Source organism: Thermobia domestica, chromosome 4, assembly GCF_964235325.1.
Source record: "Thermobia domestica chromosome 4, izTheDome1.hap1.1, whole genome shotgun sequence".
NCBI classification, from domain to species: Eukaryota; Metazoa; Arthropoda; class Insecta; order Zygentoma; family Lepismatidae; genus Thermobia; species Thermobia domestica.
In genome coordinates, this window is record NC_137457.1 from 319,640,731 (window position 1) to 319,661,852 (window position 21,122).

General features: G+C 35.7%; 1 protein-coding gene across 3 annotated transcripts in view; it reads left to right on the top strand.

Moving 5' to 3' along the window:
* The window catches only part of LOC145684366 (uncharacterized), an 81,626-nt gene extending 62,399 nt beyond the window's left edge, over nt 1-19,227 (top strand). For 2 of the 3 annotated variants that reach the window (XM_081756607.1, XM_081756606.1), the window contains exons 14-16: nt 2,037-2,203; nt 5,893-6,115; nt 19,060-19,227. In XM_081756607.1, the coding sequence (XP_081612733.1) occupies nt 2,037-2,203; nt 5,893-6,115; nt 19,060-19,202 (533 nt within the window). In that variant the 3' untranslated portion in view covers nt 19,203-19,227. Of the gene's footprint in view, nt 1-2,036; nt 2,204-5,892; nt 6,116-19,059 lie in introns of those variants that run through there. The other variant, XM_081756609.1, reaches the window with a different exon arrangement.
* The last annotated feature ends 1,895 nt before the right edge of the window (nt 19,228-21,122 follow it).

Genomic DNA, 21,122 nt, shown 5'->3' on the forward strand with positions numbered 1-21,122 from the left:
CAAGGTGTAGACGGGCGCGCTAGGCGATAGAGTAGACAGCATGAAAAATATATTAAGACCACAACTTGCAGATCTTCTTGCCGATTGGTGCTATTTGCAATGATATATCGGATCATATGGTATGTGGAACAAAGGATGGTCGGATAAGCGAGACCATGGTGTATTGGTGTTTCACGCACCTAAACCTGTAAAATGTTTGCATAAACAATTATCTTTCACTCCCTAGCTAAATTTGTTTGTATGATCACACACCTTGCCTCATAAAGTATAGTCTTATAAAGAAAAAAAATTTTTTTCTTTTTAGCTAAAACCTAAAGGAAAGCCAACTTCAATTTTTTTCTTTTTATTAATGGCAAACTAGTCCACTTCATCACGATAAATCACGTTTGGTACTAAGATGTCTTTTTCTGTCCGTATATATCCTTCACACTTCGTTGGAGACAAAATTGTTTTTTTCCCCAAGAAAACAGGATGAGAGAAATTATACAACAACATGAACAGAAAACAATAGCTATTAACAATAGTTCTCTAATCCTGGATAAATACGTCATTACAGCAAAATATCAGTAAGTTGTCCTTATTATATTGCTTTGGTTCTTATTAACATGAAAATTATAATGTTTTGTAAAAAAAAAAAAAAAAAATGGGATGGGATGGGATTCGATGTGGTGTCAAAATCATAAAATAACTACGACTCCGCCACTCTATCCACCTAACCACGGAGGCTACGTTGTGTTCGCTCTTTTTTTAAAGAAATAATCTTCATAACCATGGTGCGTATCGCTTCGAACCTTAAGATAAGAGTTTTTCTGTTTAATTCTATATTTTCGTACGACATCTTAGTTACAGAAGCTAATTTATATTTGGCAGGCAATCTACACACTAGGTTTCAACCAATAAATGCAACATATTAGTCCACTATCCATTCCTTGATCCAACTTCTCGATTCCCCTACTGAATTCCCTCCGCAATTGTGATCTGCTACTGAAAAAATCCCTGGAAATCATCGTTGCCAGTATACACAAAACCGAGCATAATTTTGTTTTTTGCTTATATTTTTATTATTTTATTATATATTTTGGAAATATCTCCTTAGATGGATTGCATTCTATTATCTCCACATACTAATAACTGAATTTTACCCATAAATGTAAGGAAACTGGAATAAATGCGAAAAATCTTGAGTTACAGTATACGCGCAATTTTTTTTGCGCATGGGAGTACGTCGTTAATTTCACGTGCCCCTATTGTTAATATGTACGTAAGAATTGCGAATTTAATAGATATACTGGGTGTTTCAAAACAACACCGACAACATTTGGGAGGTGATTTCTGACACCAAGATAAGGCAAGAAGTATAGACCAACCTCGGTGCACAAATGGTTCCTTTCGGAGTTATAGGCTGCCGTAAACATAGCTACAAAACTATGGAGTCTACCGTAGTCGGGTCAAGATTTCACTTAGGAACTAATATGTACGCTATCCAAAAATACATGTTTCAGAATCCTAAGATACTCACGAACCATTATTTTATAGAGGGAGTTTAACTACGGGCACATAATTCGAAATACTCACCAACTACCTGTATAAACATGTTGTGGAAGTATCGCAGAATTCTGAAACTTGGATATTTGGACAGGTCATACTACTTCCTAAGTGAAGTCTTGACCCGAATGCGGTAGGTCCTATAGTTCTGGAGCTGTCTACATTTAGAATTCATTTTTTCTTGTTTTCGGCACCCTATAACTCCGAAAGGAAGCATTCGTGCGCCCAGAATTGGCTATACTTTTTGTCTTATCTTGGTGTCAGGAATCACCTCCCAAACGTTGTCGGTATTGTTTTGAAACACCTTGTATTGATAGGCTCGTTATTTTTGACAACAATGCTTCAATGTTGCAAGTATCGATTGAATATCTATTTAATATCTGAGCAATAATCAAGACAGAAATATTGCACAGTCTCATTTTGACGTTTTGTGTTGCATGTTACAAATAAATGTAATATAAATATAAAAGCATCTTGTTATTGGGTTACAGTACCAGGACGGATAATAAACCCCAGCTGTGGAACTTTGAACACGGAATACATGCCAGCGACCTATAATGGAACGACTAAATTCGAGTACTACGTTACACCTGGCCAAACAAAATACTTTCGAGTTCATCCTGCATACTTCTTCAGCGCTAGCAATCTCAAATTTAAGGTAAAATAAATAATAATAAATATAAGATTAGGAAATAAATAAATCTTTCAGTTTTCAGAAGCAAAGTTTGGAAAACACCATTTTCTACTGTACAATAGATGTAATCTATATAGATTTTGTCAAAGCCTTCGATAATATGAATCAAACTAAGTTGTTTACAAACTCAATCATTTCAGCTTTTGTTCTGAATTAATTAAAATATTTAAATCATACTTGAAAACATAAAGGAAGTTCTTCGTATGTAAAGGCTGCAAATCTGCAGAATATATACAGTTATAAGGAGTACCTCAGCGATCTAATTTAGGTCCGCTTTTGTAGCTTATGTTTATGAATGACCTTCTGTGAAAAATCAGTTTCTTTAGTTCAAAAAATACTTTTTTCCTGCTCTAACTTATAAAAACATTGTAAAAATGTCCAGAACTATTAGTTTGAATTAGTTGAGTAAGTATATAAGAAAAGGAAAGAAATCGTTTTACGGCAAAAATAAAAAAGTATAAGCTTAAAATATACCAGAAGGACATGAAACTTACAGAGAAACGTATCTAAGATCTGGAAGTCCTACACTATCGCCATTTTGTAGCCTTTGTATTATCATTTAGTTGTAATCACTGGCGGATCCACAGGAAGGGACGGTGGGGGAACTGCCATCCTAAAGGCTATTTTTTATAGGTTTTTATATAAAATATTGCAGTACTTTATTCTGACTTGATGTAAAGCCTCTGCATTTCAATTCTACATTAATCGTCCACAAGGCGACCTACCACATCCAAATGACTCTTCTTAATCCGATTATGGTTATAATTGAATTGTAGAACAGTGTTTTGTGAGCGTTTGGTGTAAAAGGCGTATTACAAAATCATATATATAGTTAGTTACATGTCACCCTAATGTGCATTTCGAAATCGTTAATTGCACGTAAAAAATCCAGTGTCGTCTACCATTCTCGTCAAAACACGGATTAAGAACTTTGAGGAAGCACGTTCGTCATTGGCTTTGATTTGATTTTAATTGTAGCATCATTTTCAGCAGCAAGACTATATGAGACGTAGACCTACAGTTTAATGTGGCTTTCGAACCACATGAGCACTCATTGGGAATCTAACTCAGGTCTCCCATGTCAAAGGCATATACGCTAACTGCTCGGCCACGTGTTCTAAAGTGATTGTCCAAGGAATGGAACAGGTGATAAGCGGACAGTGCAATGTCCGGGGAGTATGGCGGATGCAATAGTGTTTCCCATCCAAGGCATAGAATGGTGTCCCGAATCATCCTAGCCACGTGAGGTTTAGCGTTGTCCTGTAACAGGAGGGCCCCCTTGCAATTCAGAAGTGCTGGCTCCAGAGTTTTGAGTTTTTCTTGAACATGGCTCAACTGCTGACTGTACAGTTGCATTCATGCTCTGACCAGCTGCTAGCAGTTCCCGATGCACGATGCCGTGACCAGTGCACCAAACACGCAGCAGGACATATTCTGGTGCAGTGCTAGTTTTGCCTGTTTTGGAACCGGTTCATGGGATGTTCTAACCAATGATGACGACGCCGTGGAGCTTCGTACAGAAGCCACTTCTCATCGTATGTCAACAACCTGCCCAGAAATGGTTCCTTCCTCAGACGAGACAACAAAGAAACACAGGCGTCTGCTAGCATTGCCTTCTGGCCCGGAGTCAAATCACGTGGGACACATCAACCCAACTTGTAGTGCTTTCCAAGTTGATGGAGGTGCTGCCGACTGGTTTCTCCGCTCACACTGAATTGTAGGCCCAGTTTGTCACATGTTTGGCCACTGTTCACCTCAATTGCTGCCTAAAGATCATCATTTTGTACATGTATTGGTCTTCCTGCACGTGACGCGTCTTGCACTGTTTCGTTACCATTCTTAAACTTGTTAAACTACCACTGCACTGTCCGCTTAGTCACGACACCCTCACTAAAAGCCTGGCATATTCTGTGCCTCGCTGCAGCAGCGTTTGACCCCAGTTTGAACTCGTACAGCATACACGTCCTTATGACGCTCAGTGGAGGTCCGATGTTCACCCTATCCTTACGCAAGTTCAAGGTGTAACTGAACTGCCACAACCAGATAGTATGTTGGATATACCCACACCAACAACTGGCATTTGCTTTATGTCCATTCGCATTCAACTCACGGTGTGAGGGCCAATGGAACACAGATCTCCACAAAAAGCGACAAAACTTTCGCTGGTCACCTTTATACGAACAATTATTGAACATAATGTACAAAATACTTCCACAACTTGTTTACAAACTGTTGATAAGCGAATAAGCTTATTTCTACCTTCTTTCTATATCTTCTTAGTGTAGTTAAACACTGATGAGATTTTTTTTTTTTTAAGAAAGGCAATATATTCACATTAGTTATTTAATTTATTTATAGAGAATACTGCAGGTAAAGGTAACCATTTACAGTATTGAGAACAACAGGTAGACATATAATAGTAGAATAAACAGACAAGTGATAAATTTTAATGATCGATTATGTCACTTAAAGAATTTACTACTTTTTAAAAATTTAGTGGACATTCTGATTATATCAATACTAGCAGCGTTCACCCCGCTTCGCTGCGGTCACCCCGGAACGCAATAAACTTTGTTACTTAGATAATTTTTACTTTTTCGCTTTCAAGTGATATGATAAAAAACCATAGAAGATTGCAGTAAATCTTAACATTATATCGCCTGTCATTTATGTTAACCCGCCCCGCTTCGCTGCGGTCATCCCGGTGCTGGCATATTGTAAAAGTGTCTGTAAAAATAAGCAAATCAATTAAAAAATTTTAAACAGATGATTCAAGCTATTTTCCGCTGTATATCGCCTGTCATTTATGTTAACCCGCCGAGTTAACGGTCATGCGGGTTGCATATAAATACGTGGACACCTGAATGGTCAATTATCTCAAGACATTGTTAATTAAAAATTAAAGTGATATGATAAAAACCATCTAGGGTCCAAATCCTAATAACCCCCCAAAAATGAAAGAAATCGGTTCAGCCGTATTAGCGTGATGAGGGAACAAAGGATTTTGTACGTTCTCTTTTATATAATAGATTTGGACTAACTATACAAAGGTCGTTGTAGAGATCACACGTGCTCCAAAGAGGTGAACTTTTCATTATATTTTTAATGCTCTACAGTAAAATTGTAAAAATTTTGCTTTTGTTCAGTGTGCATAAGGTTTATAAATATAGTAGCACATCTTAACTTCCTCGTGTTGTATACGTAATAGTATAATTTACTGACACATCTCTATATATGTACACTCATGTCCAAAATTATTGTCGCTTGTCTATAAATATGTTGTTGTAAGAATATAATTTGGTAACGAATTCGCAAGTACTTCTTATAATGTTAGTATGTGTATAATCGGCAAAGACATGTATGTGGAAAATTTCATGTCAAAAGAGCAGTAAATAAGAACAATAAAACGAAAATACAACTTTCTTGTCCATTTAGCAACATTTTGTTTTACTCATTCTAATTTTCGTATTTATAATTCTTTTCCTATGAAATTTACCACAAATATACATTTCCCGATTATACACATAGTTTCAGTATTAAAAGTACCCTGCAAAATCATTATCAATTATATTCTTACAAGAAGACAGTTATAGATATGCGACAATCATTTTGGACATGAGTGTACATACATATATATGTATGACTACTTTCAGATAACTGCAAGCAATATGGGAACCGTAAAGCCTTGCTTCTCCAGAAAATTTTATAATTCATCGCAGGCTGAGTTTCAATCAGACGTGGAATGCCACTCCATTCCAGAAGAGGATAACTTGGAATACTCCATTTCCAACGCATGTGATGGGCACAAATATGTTACGCAATGCCAACCCATTTTCCTGTTTACTAACGCTACTCATAATGCATTATATTGCTCAGGTAAGTTATTTCTATAAGTAAGTCTATGGCTTATCACAGGTTTAATACGTTGTCCAGAAAACATGGAACTAGCGGTTAACTCATTGTGTCATCCATGACCGGTAGATTAGATCATTTATCTCGAAACGCTCTGGAACTTTTAAACTAACGAATAGCACATGTTAAAATTTCGTACGTTGAAAACATCAACAAAGGGGCGTATTTTGATACTATACCGCAGCGTTTCTCAACCTTTTTCAACTTGCGGCACACTGCGAGTGTTACTTGGATTCTCGCGGCACACTCATAGATATTATTTGTAAATATAAAACACAGTGGTATTTTTCTATGATTATTGATCTTCTTACAGAGAAGAAAGCTCGATCACTGTTTTTTCCCCGTGGTAAATCATTATGTTTATTTTTCATTCTAATTTAAAAATAGAAAACAATTGCAATGAAATATTGGACTCAAGTTTTTAAAAATACGCTTTCTTTTTTAAAACTGTATCCAACCTTTTACTAAGAAGAAAAATCACTAAATAACGAAAGAACAAACAAATCTCATTTACTTTTAAAACACAAATATAGGTAATTTGTCGAAAGGATTGAATGATATTTTAAATTTTCAAGTTACGAAATAGTCTGCAACAATTAAAAAGCAATAATGGTCATAACAATGATAACAAATACTTTTTTTCAACATTAGAAATGTACAGAAAAGTAACACGGTATGAAACTTAAAATTGTAGATTCATAGTAGAGGTTCATAGTAATGTGAAATACAAATATACATTTTTCCCTACGTTTTGCAATTTGATTGCTATAAAATTAATAATTTTGTTTCGATTCCTCGCAGCACACCAGCGGCCCATTCACGGCACACCGGATGGGAAACACTGACTTTACAGGAAAAAACGCCCTAATTTCCTTCTTCCCCCATTTAATTTCCAAAAATCCTTCCTCAGTGGTATCTTACGTCACAAATTATATGCACGGTCAAAATTTCAAGTTTCTAGCTTAAGCGGTTTGGCCTTTGCATTGATCAGTCAGTCAGGACTTCCTTTATATATAAATGAATACGTGTGTTATCTTGTAAGCCACATTCTTTATCTATGCAAGCACATGTAGTGATAATTAAATCTTGGTACTAGAATAAGAGCTTTTAAAGTATTAAAATAATATTTATATATAAAAAACTTACATTTGTATTCATTACAAATAGCACCAATATAATAAGTGCTATTTTTATTAATTTAATGCAAAATACAAATGTTAACCATATATCGCAACGAGTTATTACGATGACAATATCGAATAAGAATGGGAAGGTAGTCAGCAAAAAGAGTGAAATCTTGAGAAGATGGAAACAATATGTTGAGCATGGGCGCCAGAAGGGGGGGGGGCACCCCCTGGCTCACGAAAATATATACGTAATATAGCAAACCGCGTATATTAAATGCCAGACGTAATATAGCAACTATGAAGATGGTCCCCCTAGAAAATTTTCCTGGGACGCCACTGATGTTGAGGACATATAGGAGTAAGAATAAACTATGTAGCCTAGATGTTGAAGCAGGAATTGAAGTACATGAGAATGACAAAGGGTTCAGTATTCTTCAGGATGAGTTTCAAAAAGCTATATCCGAGATTAGGAATGGAAAGCCAATCAGGATAGATAATATAGCAATCGAATCATTAAGAATATCTATGGGAGATAAGGGCAAGAAAGAATTGTTCTGAGTCTGATATGTGAAACAGGAGAGTGGTCAAAAGATTTCCTGAAGACGATCATGTTACCAATGAGTAAGAATCGAACCAGAGAGATGTGAGGATTATAGAACTATTAGTCTCAGACCGCATGCAGCAAAAATTTTGCTTCCAATACTGAACAGAAGATTGTATGAAAGTACGAATAAAAACACTTGAGGAAGAACCAGTTCGGGTTCAGGAGAAGTAAGGGCACAAGAGATGCAATTGGATTATTAAGGACAATCGATGAAAGTATATAGAGAAAGGGAAAGAGATGTATGTTGTATTTATTGATCTAGAAAAGGCTTTTAGATCGCGTGAATTAGGAATTGTTATTGGCAGTCCTAAAGAAAGTTGGGTTGGAATGGAAAGATCAGAGACTCATGCGAAACTTATATATGAACCAACAAGTAAATGTTACAATAGGGAAGGAAATGACAGAGGAGGATGTAATGGGAAGGGAAATTCAACAAGATTGCTGTGTCAACATTATTAAATATCTATCTAGAAGAGATAGTGAAAAAGAGCCTATATAATGAATGGTATTCGGAGATGGGTAGGAGATAGAATGTTTAGGTATATACGGTTTGCAGATAATATGGCATTTGTTGTGGAATCTGAAAAGAAAATCAGTAACATGTTAGAAAACTTGAGGAAGGTCTGTGAAGAATATGGGATGAAAGTATATTTTTTTTCTAAATGTTAGAAAGACAAAAGGCATGGTGATTGGAACGAAGCGGTCGGTATTAAGTATAGAAATAGGAGGGGTTAAAATACGACAGGTAATTAGTTTTCGATACCTGGGTAGTAATGATATGAAGTGCGATCGTAAAATAAAAGCGAGGATAGGAATAGCAAATAAAACCTTTAAGGAGAAAGAAAAGTCTATTTTGTGGAACCTTGAATAAAGGGCTGAGAAAAAGACTCGTAAAATGCTTTATGTGGAGTATCGTAGTGTATGTGTTAGAAACACGGACATTACGCAAAAGGGATTAAAAATAACTAGAAGTTTTTGAAATGTGGATGTGGAGAAGAACGGAGAAATTTTGTTGGGTCGAGCAAAGAAAATGAATAAGAAGGTGTTGGAAATGGTGAGAGAGAATAGAACAGTTTTAGATATTGTTGAAAAGAGGAACAGAAGCTGGTTGAGACATTGGCTAAGAAGAAACTGTATCAGGAGGGATGTGGTAGAGGGTGTGGTAGGAGGAGAAACGGGGAGGGACGAGGGAGACTACAATCAGCAGCGTACGCAGAAATTTATTTCGGGAGGGGTCCTAACTCTATATGAGGGTATTTTATATTAAACTTCCTAAAATTGCCCCTAAAAATAGGCTAAATTTACACAAAAGTCGAAATTTCGGGGGTGGGGGGTGGGGGGTCCGGACCCCTAGGACCCACCTCCTACGTACGTCCCTGACTACAATTGATGGATGAATTCAAAACAGAAAAGGGGCCGCGGTGGCTCAGTGGTAGAGCGTTCACCTCTGGTGCTTGGGGTCCCGGGTTCGATCCCAGCCCCCGCCAAGTGAACTTTGTGGTAGTAGTAGTCCCCGACGTATGCGCGAATGACTCATCCTCACTCTCTTTTACGACCAGGGTGAAAGGTCAATGACCTGGCCCGGGGTCAATGACCTAGGGGTACCTAGGACCACCCCCTCTAAATTTTGGCAGGGGTACCTTGGCCCACCCCCTAAATTTTGGCAGGGGTACATAGGACCACCCCCCTTAAATTTTGGAAATTGCCAAATCTAAAAATTTGGTATGGTAGCCTAGGACCATAGTATGTACCTCTATCAGTATTGGGGGTCTATGTCGTTCCCTTTTATGGGTAAAAAATTGCCAAAAATTCAAATTTCGGGGGTTTTTGACCTAATTTATCCCCTTGGATGAGGTATTATTATCCTATATAGTTATATGGGCGTATACAGGGGTCCATTACCTTTCATAACATATGGGTATATTAATGCACCCCTTGAAAAATTTGGGAGGGGTACGTTTGCCCACCCCTTCAATTTTGGAAATTGCCCAATTTCAACATTGGGTATTATAGTACAGGACCCTAATATGTATCATGATAAATTTGGGTGGTCCACCTCATTCCCTTCTAGGGGTATAAAATTGCCAAAATATAAACGTAAGCAATACGTTGTACCACGTGTTTGGTCTTTTGGCCCAATTTGTCCTCTTGGATGAGGTCCTATTACCTTATATGGTTATATGGTCATGTATAGGGGTCCATTACCTATCATAAGACATGGGTATATTAATGCACCCCTTGAAAAATTTGGGAGGGGTACCTTGGCCCACCCCTTCAATTTTGGAAATTGCCAAATCTAAAAATTTGGTGTGGTAGCCTAGGACCATAGTATGTACCTCTATCAGTATTGGGTGTCTATGTCGTTCCCTTTCATGGGTAAAAAATTGCCAAAAAATTTAAATTTCGGGGTTTTTTGACCTAATTTATCCCCTTTGATGAGGTATTATTACCCTATATAGTTATATGGACGTATACAGGGGTCCATTACTTTTCATAACATATGGGTATATTAATGCACCCCCTTGAAAAATTTGGGAGGGGTACCTTGGCCCACCCCTTAAATTTTGGAAATTGACCAATTTAAACATTGGGTATTATAGTACAGGACCCTAATATGTATCATGATAAATTTGGGCGGTCCACCTCGTTTCCTTCCAGGGGCACAAAATTGCCAAAATATAAACGTAAGCAATACGTTATACCACGTGTTTGGTCTTTTGGCCCAATTTATCCTCTTGGATGAGGTTCTATTACCTTATATGGTTATATGGTTATGTATAGGGGTCCATTACCTATCATAAGACATAGGTACATTTGTGCACTCCTTTAAAAATTTGGGAGGGGTACTTTGGCCCACCCCTTAAATTTTGGAAATTGCTCATTTTATATATTTGGTATTATAGTACTGGACCCTAACATGTATTATGATAAATTTGGGTAGTTCACCTTGTTCCCTTTTAGTACAGGACCTCATTATGTATCATGATAAATTTGGATGGTCCATCTCGTTCCCTTTCATGGGTACGAAATTGCCAAATTTAGGTACAACCACGTGTTTGTTTTTTGATTTAATTTATTCCCTTGGATGAGGTCCTATTACCTTATATGGTTATATGGCCATGTATAGGGGTCCATTTCCTATCATAAGACATAGGTACATTTTTGCACGCCTTTAAATTTTTGGGAGAGGTACCTTCGCCCACCCCTTTAATTTTGGAAATTGTTCAATTTAAACACTTGGTATTACAGTATAGGACCCTAATATGGATCACTATAAATTTGGGTGGTCCACATCGTTCCCTTTTTAGGGGTACAAAATTGCCAAATTTTAGTACAACCACGTGTTTGGTCTTTTGGCCCAATGTATCCTCTTGGATGATGTCCTATTACCTTATATGGTTATATTGTAATGTATAGGTGTTCATTTCCTATCATAAGACATAGGTACATTGGTGCATCCCTTTCAATTTTAGGAGAGGTACGTACCTTGGCCCGCCCCTTAAATTTTGGAATTTTTTTGATTTAAGCATTCGGTATTATAGTACAAGACCTTAATATGTATCATGATAAATTTGGATGGTCCACATCGTCCACTTTCATGGGTACGAAATTGCCAAAATATAAACGTAAGCAATACGTTGTACCACGTGTTTGACATTTTGACCCAATTTATCTCTTGGATGAGGTCCTATTACCTTATATGTTTATATGGTTATGTATAGGGGTCTATTCCCTATCATAAGACATAGGTACATTTGTGCACCCCTTTAAAATTTGTTAGGGGTACCTTGGCCCATCCCTTAAATTTTAGAAATTGCTCATTTTTATATATATTTGGTATTATAGTACTGGACCCTAACATGTATTATGATAAATTTGGATGGTTTACCTCGTTTCTCTTTCATGGGTACATGTTATATGGGTATGTACAGAGGTTTATTACCTTTATATGTTTATGTTCCCTTTTAAATTTGGGGACTTATCAAATAACAAAATTCGGTAAACCTTTTTCTAGGACCCAATGTATCCTCTTGGATGAGGTCCTATTACCTTATATGGTTATATTGTAATGTATAGGTAGATGTTGGTGTTCCTCTTATGGCCAAATATTCAAAATTTAAAGGTTATTGACCGGCTTTATTATTGAATAAGTACAGGATTTATTACTTTTTCATAACACACAGGTGTATTTGTGTACCAATCTTAAATTTTGGGAGGGGTACATTTCTTATTGTCATAGCAATAATTGGTAATGGTTCTTAAAATTGGATAGTATCTCATTCATTGGGTAAATCATTGTGATCACGTGATCAGGACATTGGAACATTGAAACTTTGTAGGATAATTTGAGAATTGCGTCATTGGTTTTGATTATTCCCGCCAAATATAAACGTAAGCAAGACGTTGTACCACGTGATTGTCCTTGATGAGGTAGTGTACAGGGATTCATTTCCTTTGTTGTGGTACTTCTTAAGTTTGAGTACACACACACTTCTAGAAAACAGTTGGTTCTACTCAGGTAAACAATTGACGGACATTATTGACATTATTGAACATATAATGATATGATTAACTCTAAGACTTAGGTATATCAAGAGAAGTATTCTTTAAATTTGGGAATGGTGATAAACAGAATTTTAACATAAGGTGCGAAATTTGAAACAATACATTGAACTTTAGTCACAGCTCATAGTCTAAGATCTTTGGTGGTGATTGATTTGAAATCTGATAGCTAACCTTATTGAATTTTATGACTCATAGACGAAAGGCAATACATGCTACAACACTGGCAAAGTTATTATTAATGCAATTTGATTGGTTGATCACTATCTGTCGTGCAATCTGATTGGCTGATCACTATCTTTCGTGCAATCTGATTGGTTGATGATTTTCAAATCTTTGCTGTATTCAGTTTTAAGTTTTGTTTAACATTTAAAAATCTTGGTTTCGTTCAACATTTTGCACTCACTGATAAATATGATCGAAACCGTTTATTTGTTAATCGAATAGTTAAAAACCGGATAAAGTTTGACGGTTAACCGTGAAACGTAAAATTTTTTTGCTTGAAATTTTTTGTTTGAAAATTTTTTCGTTTCAAAATTTGGTTTGAGATTTTTTTCGTTTGAAATTTTTGTTTGAAATTTTTTTCGTTTGAAAATTTTTGTTCGAAAATTTTGTTTAAAATTTTTTGTTTAAAATTTTTCGTTTCCAAATTTTTTGTTTGAAATTTTTTGTTTCAAAATTTTGTTTGAAATTTTTTTCGTTTCAAAATTTTGTTTCAAAGATTTTTGTTTGAAATTTTTGTTTCAAAGTTTGGTTTGATATTTTTAAAAGTTTGTGCACTTATTAGTAAAGAACTGGAACTGTTTAGAACAAAAACCTTTGACAACATTGTGGTGCAATAGTACACGGGGTTGTACTTGAAATGAAAACACAATTCATTGAAATGGATCATTTTATTACACTCCACATACATCCATACCAGATAGTGGTTCTGGATATTGTCGATACAGTGTATTTTGAACTTCTTGCAATAGTTTGTCTTTAGCATATAATTTTAATTCCAATTGAAGTCTTTTAAGGTCTAATGCGATATCAATTGGTGGAAACTCAATGTCCATTTGATCACAAATAAACTGTTTATCAATACAGGTATGCACCCACGAACGCTGTTGACAACCATCACAATATCTAGATACATGTTGTACAATATGCATAACACATTTTTCAAAATAGTACTTTTTCAGGAATATACTTGTTTTGTTGCACATTTCCACTGCATGTTTCACACACTGAAATACGCTGATAAATTTGTTCCATTCAGTTTCCGTTAGATACACCATATTGCGAGGGACATGGAATGTACTCTTCTTACGTAACAGCACCATCTTCTCTTCGAGGACTGTACGCAGCACCACTTCATGATTTGAGCCTAATGATTTGACTATGGTCACATTTAGCTCATCATGAAAATAATCGTTCATTTGGTCGATTCGTGAACATAATATTTGCCATTCTTCACAGGTCAGTTGTACACCAAATTGTTCTGCTTTGCCCAATCGAATCACAGGTTCAAATGTTCTAGCACTGATACCAATCATCACATGCTTTGTTTGAAATATATTTATTGGATAATAGCTTGCGAAGATGAACTCTTTATCGTTAGAAGTACACATCTTTCCTCCTGAAAAGCACTTGCTCAAATGATTTCGTGGGATGACACTGTATTTGCTGGTTTATAGTTATTGCTGACGTCATTGGTAAGGAATGTGCTGATTCATGATTTCATCACAGTTGCTGACGTCATGCCGACCAACCACATTCATACAACTACAGCTGACGTCATTGGAAAGAAATGTGCTGATTCATGATTTTGCTGACGAATCTGGCTGTGTACTAAATTCAAATTGATGACTTCGACCCAAGAATCCTTTGTAACATAAAGATACAGATCCAGTATTTAAGAAACGCAGCAGTTCTTCTTGTTTTGACGGTTCCATGGGTAAATATCTTGCTGGTAAAATTATATTCTTATCATTTTCAAGCTTCACTACGATTCTTACTCCAAACTTTGTAGGGATCATTTGGCTAGCTAAGATTCTATAAGGTACATTCTGTTGTAAATCAGTAATCTTGGTAAATGATTTCATCACATCACGTGTGTTTAGAAACTGCAGACAAGTAGCCATGATGACGTTATCATGAATACTAACTCGAACGATACTTATATATGATGCAAAACTGATGACGTTGCATTATCATGTTCTGACATGTACTATTGCACCACAATGTTGCCAGAGGTTTTTGCTCTAAACAGTTCCGGTTCTTTACTAATGAGTGCACAAACTTTTAAAAATGTCAAACCAAACTTTGAAACAAAAATTTCAAACAAAAATCTTTGAAACAAAATTTTGAAACGAAAAAAATTTCAAACAAAATTTTGAAGCGAAAAAAATTTCAAACAAAATTTTGAAACAAAAAATTTCAAACAAAAAATTTGGAAACGAAAAATTTCAAACAAAAAATTTTAAACAAAATTTTCGAACAAAAATTTTCAAACAAAAAATTTCAAACGAAAAATTTTTAAACAAAAAATTTTGAAACAAAAAATTTGGAAACGAAAAATGTCAAACCAAATTTTGAAACAAAAAAAAATCAAACAAAAATTTGAAAGCAAGAATTTTTAAACAAAAAGTTTCAAGCAAAAAATTTTACGTTTCACGGTTAACCGTCAAACTTTATCCGGTTTTTAACTATTCGATTAACAAATAAACGGTTTTGATCATATTTATCAGTGAGTGCAAAATGTTGAACGAAACCAAGATTTTTAAATGTTAAACAAAACTTAAAACTGAATACAGCAAAGATTTGAAAATCATCAACCAATCAGATTGCACGAAAGATAGTGATCAGCCAATCAGATTGCACGACAGATAGTGATCAACCAATCAAATTGCATTAATAATAACTTTGCCAGTGTTGTAGCATGTATTGCCTTTCGTCTATGAGTCATAAAATTCAATAAGGTTAGCTATCAGATTTCAAATCAATCACCACCAAAGATCTTAGACTATGAGCTGTGACTAAAGTTCAATGTATTGTTTCAAATTTCGCACCTTATGTTAAAATTCTGTTTATCACCATTCCCAAATTTAAAGAATACTTCTCTTGATATACCTAAGTCTTAGAGTTAATCATATCATTATATGTTCAATAATGTCAATAATGTCCGTCAATTGTTTACCTGAGTAGAACCAACTGTTTTCTAGAAGTGTGTGTGTACTCAAACTTAAGAAGTACCACAACAAAGGAAATGAATCCCTGTACACTACCTCATCAAGGACAATCACGTGGTACAACGTCTTGCTTACGTTTATATTTGGCGGGAATAATCAAAACCAATGACGCAATTCTCAAATTATCCTACAAAGTTTCAATGTTCCAATGTCCTGATCACGTGATCACAATGATTTACCCAATGAATGAGATACTATCCAATTTTAAGAACCATTACCAATTATTGCTATGACAATAAGAAATGTACCCCTCCCAAAATTTAAGATTGGTACACAAATACACCTGTGTGTTATGAAAAAGTAATAAATCCTGTACTTATTCAATAATAAAGCCGGTCAATAACCTTTAAATTTTGAATATTTGGCCATAAGAGGAACACCAACATCTACCTATACATTACAATATAACCATATAAGGTAATAGGACCTCATCCAAGAGGATACATTGGGTCCTAGAAAAAGGTTTACCGAATTTTGTTATTTGATAAGTCCCCAAATTTAAAAGGGAACATAAACATATAAAGGTAATAAACCTCTGTACATACCCATATAACATGTACCCATGAAAGAGAAACGAGGTAAACCATCCAAATTTATCATAATACATGTTAGGGTCCAGTACTATAATACCAAATATATATAAAAATGAGCAATTTCTAAAATTTAAGGGATGGGCCAAGGTACCCCTAACAAATTTTAAAGGGGTGCACAAATGTACCTATGTCTTATGATAGGGAATAGACCCCTATACATAACCATATAAACATATAAGGTAATAGGACCTCATCCAAGAGATAAATTGGGTCAAAATGTCAAACACGTGGTACAACGTATTGCTTACGTTTATATTTTGGCAATTTCGTACCCATGAAAGTGGACGATGTGGACCATCCAAATTTATCATGATACATATTAAGGTCTTGTACTATAATACCGAATGCTTAAATCAAAAAAATTCCAAAATTTAAGGGGCGGGCCAAGGTACGTACCTCTCCTAAAATTGAAAGGGATGCACCAATGTACCTATGTCTTATGATAGGAAATGAACACCTATACATTACAATATAACCATATAAGGTAATAGGACATCATCCAAGAGGATACATTGGGCCAAAAGACCAAACACGTGGTTGTACTAAAATTTGGCAATTTTGTACCCCTAAAAAGGGAACGATGTGGACCACCCAAATTTATAGTGATCCATATTAGGGTCCTATACTGTAATACCAAGTGTTTAAATTGAACAATTTCCAAAATTAAAGGGGTGGGCGAAGGTACCTCTCCCAAAAATTTAAAGGCGTGCAAAAATGTACCTATGTCTTATGATAGGAAATGGACCCCTATACATGGCCATATAACCATATAAGGTAATAGGACCTCATCCAAGGGAATAAATTAAATCAAAAAACAAACACGTGGTTGTACCTAAATTTGGCAATTTCGTACCCATGAAAGGGAACGAGATGGACCATCCAAATTTATCATGATACATAATGAGGTCCTGTACTAAAAGGGAACAAGGTGAACTACCCAAATTTATCATAATACATGTTAGGGTCCAGTACTATAATACCAAATATATAAAATGAGCAATTTCCAAAATTTAAGGGGTGGGCCAAAGTACCCCTCCCAAATTTTTAAAGGAGTGCACAAATGTACCTATGTCTTATGATAGGTAATGGACCCCTATACATAACCATATAACCATATAAGGTAATAGAACCTCATCCAAGAGGATAAATTGGGCCAAAAGACCAAACACGTGGTATAACGTATTGCTTACGTTTATATTTTGGCAATTTTGTGCCCCTGGAAGGAAACGAGGTGGACCGCCCAAATTTATCATGATACATATTAGGGTCCTGTACTATAATACCCAATGTTTAAATTGGTCAATTTCCAAAATTTAAGGGGTGGGCCAAGGTACCCCTCCCAAATTTTTCAAGGGGTGCATTAATATACCCATATGTTATGAAAAGTAATGGACCCCTGTATACGTCCATATAACTATATAGGGTAATAATACCTCATCAAAGGGGATAAATTAGGTCAAAAAACCCCGAAATTTAAATTTTTTGGCAATTTTTTACCCATGAAAGGGAACGACATAGACACCCAATACTGATAGAGGTACATACTATGGTCCTAGGCTACCACACCAAATTTTTAGATTTGGCAATTTCCAAAATTGAAGGGGTGGGCCAAGGTACCCCTCCCAAATTTTTCAAGGGGTGCATTAATATACCCATGTCTTATGATAGGTAATGGACCCCTATACATGACCATATAACCATATAAGGTAATAGGACCTCATCCAAGAGGACAAATTGGGCCAAAAGACCAAACACGTGGTACAACGTATTGCTTACGTTTATATTTTGGCAATTTTATACCCCTAGAAGGGAATGAGGTGGACCACCCAAATTTATCATGATACATATTAGGGTCCTGTACTATAATACCCAATGTTGAAATTGGGCAATTTCCAAAATTGAAGGGGTGGGCAAACGTACCCCTCCCAAATTTTTCAAGGGGTGCATTAATATACCCATATGTTATGAAAGGTAATGGACCCCTGTATACGCCCATATAACTATATAGGATAATAATACCTCATCCAAGGGGATAAATTAGGTCAAAAACCCCCGAAATTTGAATTTTTGGCAATTTTTTACCCATAAAAGGGAACGACATAGACCCCCAATACTGATAGAGGTACATACTATGGTCCTAGGCTACCATACCAAATTTTTAGATTTGGCAATTTCCAAAATTTAAGGGGGGTGGTCCTATGTACCCCTGCCAAAATTTAGGGGGTGGGCCAAGGTACCCCTGCCAAAATTTAGAGGGGGTGGTCCTAGGTACCCCTAGGTCATTGACCCCGGGCCAGGTCATTGACCTTTCACCCTGGTCGTAAAAGAGAGTGAGGATGAGTCATTCGCGCATACGTCGGGGACTACTACTGTGGTGGACAAACACCGTGCGCGTGGGTTTTCTCGGGGTTCTTCCGTTTCCTCCCACTTTCTTCATTCCACCCTTTCATTCATTACTCATCATCTCCGCCTCCTTAAGCCTAACCGGCATAACCGTGGGACGTAAAACTCAAAGATTTCATTTCATTTTTCAAAACAGAAAAATCATAAGTGAAGACGAAGAGGTTAGCGAAAAACCATGGAGCATAGAAGATTCTCAGATGGGGCAAGTGATCTTACCAATAATAGCAGAATACCGACCAATAACGAGAGATAATGATGATGATGATATACCGCAACCTTGTTCTTAATCTTCATGGTGTTGTAAAATTCTTAGTGTGTGTGTGTATTGTGGTTTCCATTCACTATAAAATGTTACAGATTTTATGTTCATGTAATTTTCTTATAGATACAACGTGTCGTTATCCAGACCAAGTGAAAGTATATCTGGAAATACACGGACTGACATGTGATCATTGCAACAGAAATAAGCCGCCACAGTTTTTCATCCTGATTATTCTGACAGCTTTCATAAAATTAATTCTATTGTAAATTCAATGGTACTGCTATTACAAAATAAAATCATATTAAAATATTTAAAATTGTATTTTATTGCTTTTATTCAGTTTTACTCTTGTGTGCAATGCGTCACCAAAAATTTCTGAATTACATTCTATGCATATTATGAAAATTTTATAATATAATGATCGGACTCTTCCTCTTTGTGTTGTAGAAGGGAAGGGCTAGTTTAGTGATCGCTCTCATAAACTTACTTCAAGAATAAGTTTAGTGATATCTTAAATTAACAGGTTAGCTTTTGAGTGAAATAAATGCAACGCATATAATAAGCATTAATTTCGAAAAGTATGGTCAAACTGTTCAGACCGTGTGAGACAGGATATTTCCTAGTCTCAATCTAAACGTTAAATGGAGAAAAATAGTTATAATTTAATTCTAAACCTTATCCCCGCTAAATGCAAGAGAATTTTGTTGCGAGATTCTAATTAATCAAAATTCTGACAGAGGAAAATTTATATGCTTAATGTGCTGAGAATTACTCGTGCATGTTTGACCTTTGATGGATTAAAGATATTGGGCCTTATGGAGAGTCATTTTGAGGTATGATTAGAGCCATACTAAGGATTTGATTAACGCATGCTTATGATAAGTGTATTCAGAATCTTTGACTAAGTTAAGGGCATGTGACTAATTATTTTAAAGCAGAACGTACACTGGCTTAGTCACGATAAACTTACAATACGAAAATAATACGAAAAGGTAATTAATTACCTGACTTTCTTACTTTCTATATTTTCACCTCATCGGGTGAATTAACTATGAGGCAGCTGTTAAGCCGAGTCCTCTACAATAGTACAACTGTTTCGTAAAGTGAAGAGTGACAGATGAATAGAAAATTTCCAGTTTTCTAAGGTGTATATACACTATACAACTGATCGATAAATAATCTTCTCTTATAATTACAACATATTAATTCTATTGTCGCTAATATTAATTGAATTCTACTTATTCCCCGCGTAAACACATCCCTCAGAAATTGAATAAGTTAATTATGATCCGATTTAATAACTATTTATGAGTTGTTGTGATATCAAACCAAAAACAAAACATTTCGAATTTTGTATTTGATAAATTTTCTTTTTTACAGACGAACATCTAGATTTCCGTAGTTGCCATATTTATTTTTCTCACCCGATATATTGGGGTTATATTATTTAATCATTCCCAAATAAACACATTAGCTGAACTACAAGCGGACTTTGAATACCAAAAAGTACACCCTCCTTACAAGGGACATCACCCAATTGTCCAGCTCCGATTTCAATGAAATTTTTATAGTTGATAGAGGACATATATGTATTATTTGTGATGATAGAATTTTTTGCAATGGTGCATGTTTTCTATTTTTTTAAATAATTTTTAAGAGTTGTGATGTGGTTAATAGAGATTACTGCAGAAGACCCTTACTAACCTTTGTAAACGGAGCGTTAATGAAAGAACAACCATGTACATACATATAAGGCCTAGGGAGAAGTTGTATGGTAGATATGACATTGACGGCAGCCATCTTGAAATCCACCATTTTGAATTAAGGTCAAGTTTTTTAAATAGGAATAGGGTAATATGATACATAATTTCGGGCTAGAATTTAATCAGAAAGACAATGGTGAAGTTAGTTTTGAGATACACTCATTTGGGGAAAAGTTACAGCCATTTCATTGTTTACTTACTACGTGCGAAAGTCCCTTACCTCCGCTTCTAAAACGCGTATTAATGATAGTAAGTGGATAAAAGCTGCGGTAATACATATTATGCCTAGAGGGAAGTGATACGGTAAGGGTATCCTTGACGGCAGCCATCTTGAAATCTGCCATTTTGAATTAAAGTTAATTTTGAAATATGAAAACCATAGCATGCGACACTTCATTTTAATAGCAAATTTTCCCGAAAAGC